Source organism: Corticium candelabrum, chromosome 15, assembly GCF_963422355.1.
Source record: "Corticium candelabrum chromosome 15, ooCorCand1.1, whole genome shotgun sequence".
Taxonomy (NCBI): domain Eukaryota; kingdom Metazoa; phylum Porifera; class Homoscleromorpha; order Homosclerophorida; family Plakinidae; genus Corticium; species Corticium candelabrum.
This window is the reverse complement of record NC_085099.1, coordinates 916,827-929,102: the sequence shown is the minus strand read 5'-3', so window position 1 is coordinate 929,102 and position 12,276 is coordinate 916,827. Positions and strand designations below refer to the sequence as shown.

Below are 12,276 nucleotides of genomic sequence, written 5' to 3'. Positions count from 1 at the left end.
AGACCACTAGATGCTGCTATTGGAAATAAAGAGAGAACTGTGCCTAGTTGCTACAGATCTGTTGTAGAAATCTTTGTCACGCATCCGTCACGTGCACGCTACAGTCTCAGATCACGACGTAGAATGACAACGAGGCTAGACGCGACGTGGCAAATTCACGAACGAAATCATGCGTCCTAGAGAGAAACATCACGTGATACAGTCACACAGGGCTGTTATACTACGGCTCTGTCCCGTTGCTATCCTCGCGCGGAAGGACCACCGAAAGCAACAAAGAGGTAGGCCGGCTATCGTGTGATTCACATTTTTTTCCGATGAGAACAAAAGATCACATCCGTCCTACCGGAAGTTCAACTTCTGTGACAGATATTAACTGCGTCGAATAATTTCGTTCCTTACGTCAGTTTCATTTGTGAGTGTAAGTAGCGGTTCGTGGTAGGGCTGCCAAATTTAGATACGGTCACCTCACGTCACTCTCTTTCCTGCAATGACGGTCTAAACGTTGCGAGTTGTTTCCGGGTACAAGAACTGTTGCTATAACGGAAGAACCGTCCAAGATCACCTCACTGTGCAATCATACAAGTCTAATGAAGCAAACAGCGTTGTTGATCATTCTGTGGAGTTCGGTTTTTGTCCGCACTGTTAGTTGCGATGGATGCGGTGTCCTTACCGACCGTAGGGAACTGTCGCTTTCTTTCAGTCCTCGTCACAGTCACGATCAAGTGAGGAATATTACAGTCTACTGTAACTCAACAAGGAATGGAACACAACAGAAGCTCGAAGTTGTAATGAATGCGTCTTCTCTTCTGAGTGTGCCCAAGCCTACAGCGAGCTTGATTATTTTCCACGTTATGTTCAGCCACCCTGTGACAATAATTGACAGCTCCAGTTCCTATAAAGTAGGAAATCCGAGGGAGTATATATTCACTTTGTCTTTAGCATCAGAGCAGCTGCAGGCGCGGTTCAGTATAGTGGTAAATGGGAGCACTGTTTCTGTCAGTAATGCCTCAGTGAAAGTCCAGTCTTCGATAATGTCTGGAGAAAGTGTTGATGATTTGGCAACTATGACAGTTGTAAATATAACAATGACTAGAGCAACGGCAATCACAACAACCATGGTTATGTCAACAAATCCATCATCTAGCAGCAAGGGTGACGACTCAAACTCAAACAATGTATTGTATATAGTCGGTCTGGCTGTTACATCGACTATTGCTGTAGTTAGTATTATTGTCTGCATTATTTTGTGTCTAAAGTTAAGAAGGTCTTCTCGAACTCATCATTATGTCGAGCCTTTACCTGTGGATCTCCAGGCAATTCGACTACCAGCCAAGTTGCCAACAAAGAGAGCAATGAGTGATCCAGAATTACTGGGAGCCAAAGCGCGGTCTAGTTTTGCTTATGATTATGCATTTGTTGATGGACCACCAGTGATGACTGTGCCCAGGAGGAATTCAGACCTTGATTTTGGACCTGGGATTTCTTCTTTGTTGAGGCATGAAAGGATACACAAACAGCAACTGACGAGGACACGGTCATCATCAGAGCCATTTCTATATCCTCCAGGTTTAACACTAGATCGAAGTAAACAAATAAAACCAAGACCACCACCAAAACCGCAGCTGTCAGCATTGAGGAAGATGATGTCTGCTGATGAAATTCACGACAGAGCAATGTATGATGATCCAAGTTCTCCAACAGTCAGGTCTCCAGCGCACGGGCACAGGAAAGCTGGCAAGCCAATTCCAAGTCCCAGATTCAAAAAGAAAGAGGTGACCAAGACCAAGAGCACTGGATCAACAGCTACTGATGGGTATCTTCGTCCAGTAATTTCAGATTTTCGACAGAAAACTAGTGTATCCACTGTCAATTCAAATAGTAGTAACCATGATAACAGTTTGTATGTTCCTATGGAAATTGACAGGCCAGTTGTTTACACTGATGGTGAAAATGGGGAGTGCTATGTACCAATGCAAAGCCAGACATCCTACAGTGATCATAGTCAGTCAAAAGCACTACAACCATCGTCCGTTAGAGACTCCGATAGTTATGAAAATGTTGAAGAATGGTTAGATAATACAAAGAATGCATAGTTGTTGTTTGTAATGTGAGACTGTCAGTTCCTATCTGCTGGATTTCAATGGGGAGCTGCTATGAAGCTAATGTGATGTGTCATTACTAATTTATTTCACGTGACAGCAAACTAGTGACTATGGTTCTCAAATTATGCTAGTCGTCTGTGGCTCTTTATAACAAAAACTCTACCAAGTGAAGCTGGAGATTCCTGAGCATCTCACCTACTGATGGACAAGGACAACAAGCAGTTTGATTGCATAAATGTAAATTACAGATTCAATTTTTTTGCAACCTTACTTGCATACTAATACTATGGGTTAATATCTGTGTTTGCTTCATATTGTCCAAATTATATTAAAATAGTTGGAAACATCAATTGCTTTGCAACATCCCAATAAGATACAGCTCTGGCATTGCTGTCTTCTGTTTGCAGGTGTACCATCGAATATCACAAATTAAGAAGGAACATATTTTCATAGAAAGTGCATTAGATATGAACAGTAGAAACAAAATCAGTTACACTCAATATACATCTCCTGCTGTGCTAAGAAATAAATGTGAGGATCCAAGCATTTGGTGGCATTAATTTTTCATTTCTTGCCCTTGCCATTTAATAGTAACATTCATAATCAGGCTAAAATCTTAACTTCAAATTGATGGGCTAGGAAATCAACAGAGATATATCTATAGACCTCGAACACATCCAATTAATTCATAGACTGATGAGTTTCATCATACAGCATCAGTATCTCTGTACGGGTGATACGCAGGATTTACAATCTTGATGTCAGCAGGCTGCACAAACAAACCACATCTGGTCAGCTATCACAATAAAACAGAATGATCTGTACATGTACCGGAGCAGGTCCAGCAACTTCATATAGAGTATCCGAGTCCTCTCCAGACTGCATCCCTATGCGCTTATCACGAGGAGAACGCGATCTTGATATTACACCCTCTCTGTAATTAGATACAACCTTTCAAGTATAAATATATTACACATAAAACATACGTACTTCATATTTCATTCACCCACACCCCAGTCATTTAATTGGCAAAGTGTACATTACTGAAGTTAAACTAGATGTGCTGTATACAAAAGCTATCATAGTTTGTTGCAGTCTGATATAAACAACAGCAGCATGACTGTAAGTTCTATGTTATTAAACTCAGTTTCTCCAAACATTAGAAGCATTTTAATTAGATAATTGCACTTGGGTTTTACACAAACAGACAGACAGATAATTTATTCTCATACAGATTCTACTTGTACATATGCTAGGATTTTTCAAATACAAATCAGTCCTTGCAAACAACAAGTCATTAACTAATGGACTTGACCTTGAATGTCAAAATCAGATAATCTATCTAAATCACCATGATTAGGTAACAGTTTTGAAAGTTTCTAAGAATAACTTTGGCATTGCATCTTTGCAGAATTGTAGAAAACTTTTTCTCCAATACGACATGAACCTAGAAGCATTAAAATTGGCTTCTGGATTTGCTGACTGTTGTGACAAATGCTGCAAAAATTCTCTGCCTTCGTGCCCCACCTCCCAAAATGTTCTATCACAAGAGGAACACATCTTGATACATATCTTCCTGGAACAAGCTCTTCTAAATATTTTTTCATTTTATTTTCTTCTCTTGTCGTGGCAGCATGACCATTTCTTTGCTAGCCCTCCTAATAATGTCCTGACTCCACGGATGAGCCAGGGACACATCAATATCCAAATTTTGTCCAGTATTTGGATCAAAAATTGTAATGTCTGGACACCCTTCAGTATTGATGTATTGATGTCTTGGTTCTGTTTGATGGGGAAGGTGAAGGTCAGACAGGCATTCACTCAACCCATTTAAGACTGAAATGTGAGACCACACAGGTCCACCCCATATTTACAGGTTAAAAGATGGTATCCGTGTATTCATCCAAATCATGACCACAGTCTCAGACAGACAAACAGACAGACAGACAGACAGACAGACAGACAGACAGACAGACAGACAGACAAAAAAGGAAGAGTTTACTGAAGTTTTCTGTCCCATTCAGCATGGTGTGTCTACGAAATGTGGTACAGAGTTGATAGCGCATCATATAAGTCTCACTTTGGAATCTAATCCCAATTGGACAGTTTTGAAGTCAGATGTTAGGAATGCGTTCAATTCTGTCAGCAGAGACCAGATCATGGAACAAGTTTCTCTTACCTTTCCTGACTTGTACAACCATGCGATTCAAATGTATGGCAAACCCAGCTCCCTTGTCTTCATGCAGGGTTCTTCTACCGTAGTAATTCCATCTGAGGAGGGAGTTCAACAAGGAGACCCTCTGGGTCCTGTTCTTTTTGCTATGGCCATTCATCCAGTCTTAACTAAGATTCAGAAATCCCACTCTCAAGTATGCGTACTGGCCTACCTGGATGACGTATTTTTGCTGGGAGGGGCGAAATCTGTTTTGGCTGCGTTTCATGACTTGAAGCAGACCTTCTCAGCCATCAATCTGGTCATAGCAGACAAAAAGTGCGAGATATTCTCTCAATCGTCCTCGACTGCTGTTGAAGGGTTTGAAGAAATTCCTGTGTCTTGTGAGCATGCACTCTTCCTTGCTTCTCCGATTGGTTCGATGTCATTCGTTACGTCCTCTTGTGCCACCATAGCCTAGTCAAAGCTCTCACTGTGCAATCAGCTTACCAAATTGGATGGTGTTCAGAGTGCAATGCTGCTATTATGATGCTGTTACGTCCCCAACCTTAAACCATTTGGCCCAGACAGTCCATCCTGATTTGCTAGTTCATGCTTCTACAATCCATGACTCTGGGACAAAAGAAACCTTCTCTCACCTCTTAGGCTATGACATGGTTGATGACAGGATTTGGCATCAGGCTTCTTTACCCATCAGAATGGGCGGTTTCGGGATGATTCCTATGTTGTCAATGAGACAACCAGCTTTTGTTGCATCCTGGGCCAATGCTTTTACAGAGCTGCCATTCCGATTCCCTGTGTTACAACCTATCATCGACAGTCTCTTAAGCTCTTCAACCACTCTAATCAGTGAGGCCAAAGCAAGGTCTGTTCCTCCAAGAAAATATCTCCGACTACCTGCCATGTACTGGGAAAGTTCAACAAAAGCTATCTTTTGTCACTGCTTCTTCTAATGCTCAGTATCTACTCGAAAATGCCCCCACTGCCAAAGATGCAGCCCACCTACGCTCAACAACAGGTAAGGGCGCTGGGGCTTGGCTTAATGCTATCCCTACATTGGAAGTGTTCGCACTCAATTCTTGCAATTTTCGCTTGGTGTCCTTCCTTCGTTTGGGTTTGCCCATAGCCTTCTCCAGCTGGACAACGACATGCAATTGTGGAGCTCTTATAGATGACAGTGGATACCATTTGCTGACCTGTAAGACTGGTGGCGGGCCGGTATGGTCTCACAAATCGATTTCGTCCGTCTGGTCTGATTGTTTCCGTGGGTTGCATATCCACCACCGCAGGGAGCCGAGGAGTCGTTATACAACCACAGACAACAGACCATACATAGTATTTTTTGACTCAGACATTGGAAACAACGTTGACCTTGATATCTCCCTCGCCCACCCTTGGAGTAGTGACATCTTTCCATCATCTGCTGGTGTTAGTGGTGCCGCTGCAGAAAAGAGAGCAGGCAGAAAGAAAGAGAAATACAGTAAGCAGCAATTACCAGGTGGCATAATTGCCACTGTAACCCCACTGGTAATGGAGTATTTTGGAGCTTGGGGGATCGATGGGTGGAAACTCCTGTGCAAATTAGCAAAGAAGTCATCAGACAAAGTGGGACGACCGAACGCTGCGGAGTTTATCAACTTCTGGTCCAAATGCTTTTCTATTCAGCTCCAGAAGTGCAATGCTAGAGTCATCTCTAAAAAAACTATCTTCGCTGTCTGAAGACAACAGATGTGACCTCTTTGCCACCCAGTACTTCAGCTACTAGCTGGTACTGGAGGCTTTGCTTGTACACTGTAGTGCTTAAGTGTAGTACTCATTTTGTTTTACACGAGTTTCAATTTTAGCTTAGTTTAGTTGATGAACACTACTAGTAGTTGGACAGTACATAGTACCCTGCATTGAAAGCCGTTGCACTCATTCCAATTTGAGAAAGAACAGGAAACGTTGAAGAAATCTACCAAAAGTTTCACGTTACTCCCTACCAGGTCAGACACAAGCTCGCCTTGATTCAACGAGTATTTCGAGCGATGCATGGAATGTCATCAACGAAACTCCAGTCTTTGTTTAGACAATCTGACACAGGCTATAGCACAAGGTTGTCTAATATGAGACTTTATGTCAGCAGACCTCGAACAGAAGCTCTGAAACGATCTCCTAGTCATAGATCCCAACAGCTATGGAATTCTCTCCCAGCATCATTGAGATCAATGACAGGAGACTTTTTCGTCTGTTTAAACAGAGACTTCTTAAATTTTTTACTTGACTTTTTCATTATTGTTTAGTATTCTTTCGTAGTGTTTTTTTATAGTTTAGTTTTCGTAACATATTTAATGCAGGGTACCTGGAAGATCGGGGCTATACCGAAGGTTTTCCCTGGATAAAGAAAACATCTATCTATCTATCTATCTATCTATCTATCTATCTATCATAGATAAAAGTTCAAATATATGTGATTGACAGACAGATAGACAGACACACATACAGACATACATACCGACAAAACGACAGAGAAAACAGACACAAAAAATTCAATCGTATGCTTTGTCATATGCTTGTCTCTACATACTTAGGTACTAGCCCTCATTACTAGTTCAATCAATTCATCATAAAAACAAAGATTTATTTATGTATTATTAATTACCCAGCATATGCTTTAATTAGCCTTTGCTTCGGACGTTGTGTTTCTTGTCGAGCAACAGAACTTAGCAACTAAACAAGTTCCATCCAAAAGCAAGTATGTCATAATTAGATAAAGTATGTTAGCTATGACGCAAACCTCCGATGCCGATGAAGAAGAGTTCGAACCTTGAACAGATTCATACTCTCGTTCTCTAGAGAAGGAGAAAAACACAGCAACAATATAATTCAAGTTGAGTCTCCGGCTTCCCTGTGCTGGTCACACGACTGTCACGTGCCACACAGTCGCAAAAATCAGTGTAACAAACGGTGAGTAAACCATTGATGTGAGTTAACCTGCAGCAGCAACAGCACAGCGTCTTCCAAAAGCAAGACATTAAACTGTCCGCCACCGGAAACACGCACCCACAGTCAAACCGGAAGCCCTCGGATACCCAAACATTTTTACGTCCACAGAAGCCTCTAGGCTCCTGATTCGTGCTCTTCGCATACAGGATTCGATCAAACTTCCATTGCTTTCAACGTTATAACTATAGATTCTGTATATCTTTGTCTATAGCTTTTTGCAGTCTAATTTGTGTCAACTGTGAGTGTACTGTACGTCCAAGCTTGCTAGCCACGCCCCTTTCTAAAAAGAATGCGCGCGCAACCGTATTACTACTGTAAAAGGCACGTCTACGTCATACAACTGACTATTTGAATGGTCCAATTTCGTATGGCTGCAGTTACTGGCTCCTCTTTTCTTCTCGAGTGCGATGAAGCATTCTGGAGGAATGAAGTCGACTGCAAGTCGTGCAACAGGCTTTTACTGAAGCCTTGCTGTTGTGGCCTGTCGATGAGAGATCACCGTGATCATTGTAGAACGTGTGGACACGTCGTCTGTAGATCAGAGTCTTGTTCGCGAGTTGTCAGCGCGCTCAAGACCGGAAACAAGACACATCATGGGGCCAAAATAATACGCGTCTGCGATTACTGCTGGCTCTTCCATTTTGTTTCCTTCGATCCTACCCATACAGACAACGTAGTGCGAGGTGATACATTCAACAAGAGACAGAGAAAACATGATGGAAAAACGACTGGTGAACGTCTGGTATGGTTAACAGTGGAACCCGGAAGTGTACCGGTCGTTAGTCTTTGTTGGCGAAAGTTAAGATCTAGAAAAACTAGTAAGTTCACCTGGTAAGAAGTGAGGAAACCGGTAACTTTTGTACTTGAAGCTGTCTTTGTGTACACTCAATTTTAGTAACTATAAGAATAAACAAGCTGTCTCTTTGTTGACTTTAATCGATTAATTAATATACTTTTTTCAAGGAAGAAGTTCTAATAGTATCGATCTCTCAAAAGTGAGTGAGGTCTCTGGACAGTCTAGACCCGCAATTCATAAATTTACTAGTGCATCTGGTAACAATAATATAATAATTGAACTCACTTTTTTGGTATGTAATGGTGACATGTTTGAAAGGGGAAATATCGAGTCAGTCTTCCCCTGTGTATGTCATATGGCTAGATGGACAGCTCGGCTTGCTTATATTTGAAACAACAGTGAAGGAAACATACCACAGGTACTTACACATATTAGACAGCTAGTTGTTTAATTAATTAACAATTGCACTGTACCAAGATGCTACTATTATGTGTATTGTTGGTTTTGTGACCAGATGGCTGAGAGCACTGCAAGCAGTACATCATGTAATTGTTTCTAATAAAGAGATGAAGGCATCGATGAGACAACGAGAAAGGACAGAAAAACGTGTCAAGCTGAAGGAAAAACAAAAGAAATATTTTTCATACCAGAGTGTGTAAGATTTTGCAAACTTTAGTGTACAGTACTCTTCTTGATCAAATACGTACCTGCAGTTTAGCTGGAGTATGTAGCAGCTTAATTATTTAGTGACCCTGGTTATGAAGGAGACAGGGTTGTCTAGTTGGAACTGCAACAGACTATAATAATTATTGTAAGTGTTATTGTTATTCTCGTCTATTGCACCCAAGGTCATAGCAGTCCTCTTAAAATTTTAAGGGGCAAAAATAAAATGACTAGCGAAAATAAAATCACTAGAGATCGCCATGCATTAACATACAAAATTTACACTATCCAGTCACTTCTAGCAGCAACTTCTAAATGTAAAGTAATTGTTCGATCCGCTTACTAAATATTTATCATGATCTATGATTATAGATTACTCATAGATTAACTCACTCTACTAACTACAGCAGTGTGTACAGTATTCATGTGTTTAGTCATTATTTTATGTCTATTCAATGGCATTGTATGTTCTTACTTCATGGGACACTTTATTAACTTAATTAATTAACTTAATTAAATCAGTTGCAAATGTAGTATGGCAGTATATTATTTAATTAATTAAGCAAAACCTGAACTGAGTATCTCACAGAGGGGGTGAAAGCACTTTTATAGCACGCAATTGCACAACGTCCGCCTGACAAATAGCAAATTATGTGTACGTAGGCGTCATGAATGAATCACGTGACACTTTCGACATCACGTGACACTTTCGACGTTCCTCTACCCCACGTCTGTGCAAATGACCTTCCAGCTGGACGAATGTGGCGAGTCCAGCTGGATTCCTGACGAAAACGTAAGAAAATGTCAAAAGTGTCACCTGAACTTCTCGTTTCTGAACAGGAGACATCACTGTCGCTACTGTGGCGGTATCTTCTCCGGAGAGCCGTGCTCTTTCGTTATGGGCGAGAAGTATCCTCCGGCCTATCGAGGAAAGAGAATATGTGCATACTGTCACGCTCTGTATTTTAAGTACGGTGATATGGTGCAAGAAGGTATGCAAATTTGAGTGGGTTTTAGAAACACGTCACGTGATTGTCACTGGCAGGGGCGGAGTTTGTCAAATATTCAAGAGATGGCAAAGATCAACACAGTCGACACTTTTGGCTGACAGATAAAAGAGGGTGCCAAACGCTTCATTGGAGCAACTCAAAGTCGTCTCCGCTTGTTGATACTGCAAGAGGTAATGCTCCTGGTCTTGGATTCTAATATTTTTCAATTACGTGATTAGTGCTCTTTATTATTTGCAACTGCAGCTGATGGAAGTCGGAGTATTGTGTTAACAGATGTAGGACAAGTGCTACACTTCAAGCAAGCAGGAACAGTAGCAGGTTTAGTTGATCGCCAATGTCGATCATGACATACAGGATGGCATGTCTACGCTGCCTGCCTACCTGCTCGTCCACCTTTCTTGCTTGCTCTGTGTGTGTGTGTGTGTGTGTGTGTGTGTGTGTGTGTGTGTGTGTGTGTGTGTGTGTGTGTGTTCCGTGTTTGACCCCAAATCTCTAGAACTTTCTAGTCTTTGTCATCTTCCTATCTGTGCTTGTCCATGTCTGTCTACATGCATAATTGTTTGTCTCTCTCTAGTGTCTGTCTGTTTACCATCTGTCCTTCATTTCTCTAGCAAATTTCAACTTATATTATTCTACTTACAATATTCTAGTTATATGTATTATTGTATAAATATGTGGTTTCTTAGAATCAAGGAAGCTAGTCATCAAGCTTGAAGGTGCAGGTCCAGAAACACGTGACATGGTCTTACAGACGACAAGTGAACAGACCTTCGAACGGTACGGTAAACGGGACAGCTAGTAACGTTGTCTAACTTCTGCTAATGCTTTTTTCATTCAATTTGAATGATTGATTATTCTTCTGTGGTTTGTTTACTCTCAGATGGCTAGAAGCCCTTGAAGCCGCTCACCACGTGTCGCATGCCAATAAGATGATAGAAAATGGGAAGCAGGAAGAGAAGAGGGCACAGGAGGCAGAAAGACAAGAAAAAATTCGAGCTGATCGAGTTGAGAGATTGCAGAGCGCGAAACAACACAGACAAGCTACTCGAGACCGAATTCGCCAAAAGTATTCAACCTAGTGACGTGCTGCACCTTCTTAGATAACGAGTTCACGCGTAGCAAGTGTTTAGAAAAGCGGTTTCTGAAGCATGACATCAGTTCCGGTTTTAGGTGCGGCTCCACGCATACGGGCATTTGGCGGTTTAGTATCTAATCACGCCTGCGCAGCTCCGGTTTATTGCTAAGCTGCCGCCATAGCAGTGTTGGTGGATTCCACGAATTTTCAGGCGCTGAAACGTCACACGGAGCTGTCGACCGGTCCTCTGCGTTAGCTGAAGTTAGAATAACGTGTGGAGAGAGTAATCTTGTGGACAGCGGTTTGTGTTGTTGGAAGAAAGGGCCTGTTTGTGATGCGCTAACTGGGTGTGGAGCTATGGGGAACTGCTTAGGTTGTGTGAAACAAACAGAAGGAGCTCCAACAGCCAACAACTTGCCATCCCGGAATAAGAAGCTAATAGCTGAGGTTGAAGCTGGATTGAGACAATGGGTCGCAGACGGGTCGGTCGAGCATGAACCTCCCATCGTAGAGATGGTGACGTTCGACCCCGCGTCGAGACAAGACCAAGTAGAGCTGAGCAATGAAAATAGGACTATCGTGTATGTGGGTAAAGGCTACAGCACGACACTAGTCAAGATGCCGAATGGACTAGCGCACGGCTTCACAACCGGCCGACACGCGTGGAGTATCCGCGTCGACGTGTCTCGCTGTCGGAGTTGGATGCAGATCGGCGTCGTGACGAACAAGCGTAAGAGCGATGGCTGCCCGCAGATTTTCGATGGTAAGCCTCATCCGTTTCGTCAGGGCGAGATCGCTCTGCGCAGTGATGGCAACATGGTGACGGGACGGCGAGAGATTCCAGACACTAGAGGGTCAGAGCGAGGCTATGACACAGGGGATATCATCTCAGTGAGACTAGACATGGACCGGAAGACTATCCAGTGGCAGAAGAACGGGCGTACGTTTCAATCTGAACCGGAATTCGAATTTGAGGACGATGAGGTGTATCCTAGCGCTAGCTTGGATAATCCCAAGGAACAAGTGACGCTTCTAAATTACTATGGTATGGCATAACGACGAGCTTTTAACCTGTCCTTCTTACTTTATCCCTGCCACGTTTTTTTCCACTGAACCGGAGTCATCCGCCTGTTTTTCAGAATAACAGAAGTGATACAGATTACTTTAGCAACGGAATCAAATGGTGGCCGACTGTTACTTGTACTTGACATGTTCGCTAGGTGCACGCGTTTTTATACCTTCGCTCTTTTGTCGTGCGTGGGTTCTACGGAGAAGTAGGCGTTGGTTTGGAGCCGTGGGCTAGACAGTGAACTCTGAATATATGACAGTCTTGCTTTGCGCCTCTCATACACACACCAGCGCAGGGGCCTTCTCCTCGAGCTGTTACAATGTTTGTCTTGGAGGTGAAGTGTCCCCTAATTTACACGGGAGGAGGCAAGCAGCGGCTTTGCATTACAGGTGGTAAGCTGATC

General features: G+C 42.5%; 5 protein-coding genes across 5 annotated transcripts; 4 read left to right on the top strand and 1 right to left on the bottom strand.

The window, feature by feature from the left end:
* The first annotated feature begins 326 nt into the window (after positions 1-326).
* Positions 327-2,163, top strand: LOC134190628 (uncharacterized). The gene has a single exon (XM_062659087.1). The coding sequence runs from the start codon at positions 588-590 to the stop codon at positions 2,091-2,093; it is 1,506 nt and encodes a 501-aa protein (XP_062515071.1). The 5' UTR covers positions 327-587; the 3' UTR covers positions 2,094-2,163.
* A 426-nt stretch (positions 2,164-2,589) lies between these two features.
* LOC134191496 (uncharacterized) lies at positions 2,590-7,328 on the bottom strand. Its single transcript, XM_062660118.1, has 5 exons — positions 7,249-7,328; positions 7,052-7,106; positions 6,917-6,984; positions 2,934-3,036; positions 2,590-2,871 (listed from the first exon to the last, which is right to left on the bottom strand). The coding sequence occupies exons 1-5, from the start codon at positions 7,287-7,289 to the stop codon at positions 2,809-2,811; spliced, it is 330 nt and encodes a 109-aa protein (XP_062516102.1). The 5' UTR covers positions 7,290-7,328; the 3' UTR covers positions 2,590-2,808.
* Positions 7,329-7,585: 257 nt separating this feature from the next.
* On the top strand, positions 7,586-8,957 carry LOC134191231 (uncharacterized). The gene is made up of 4 exons (XM_062659828.1): positions 7,586-8,078; positions 8,224-8,313; positions 8,375-8,474; positions 8,571-8,957. Exons 1-4 carry the CDS (start codon positions 7,613-7,615, stop codon positions 8,713-8,715), a joined length of 801 nt encoding a protein of 266 aa, XP_062515812.1. The 5' UTR covers positions 7,586-7,612; the 3' UTR covers positions 8,716-8,957.
* Positions 8,958-9,421: 464 nt separating this feature from the next.
* LOC134191502 (uncharacterized) lies at positions 9,422-10,878 on the top strand. Its single transcript, XM_062660125.1, has 5 exons — positions 9,422-9,711; positions 9,765-9,899; positions 9,973-10,047; positions 10,416-10,506; positions 10,610-10,878. The coding sequence occupies exons 1-5, from the start codon at positions 9,459-9,461 to the stop codon at positions 10,806-10,808; spliced, it is 753 nt and encodes a 250-aa protein (XP_062516109.1). The 5' UTR covers positions 9,422-9,458; the 3' UTR covers positions 10,809-10,878.
* A 64-nt stretch (positions 10,879-10,942) lies between these two features.
* Positions 10,943-12,231, top strand: LOC134191503 (uncharacterized). Its single transcript, XM_062660126.1, has one exon. The coding sequence runs from the start codon at positions 11,162-11,164 to the stop codon at positions 11,858-11,860; it is 699 nt and encodes a 232-aa protein (XP_062516110.1). The 5' UTR covers positions 10,943-11,161; the 3' UTR covers positions 11,861-12,231.
* The last annotated feature ends 45 nt before the right edge of the window (positions 12,232-12,276 follow it).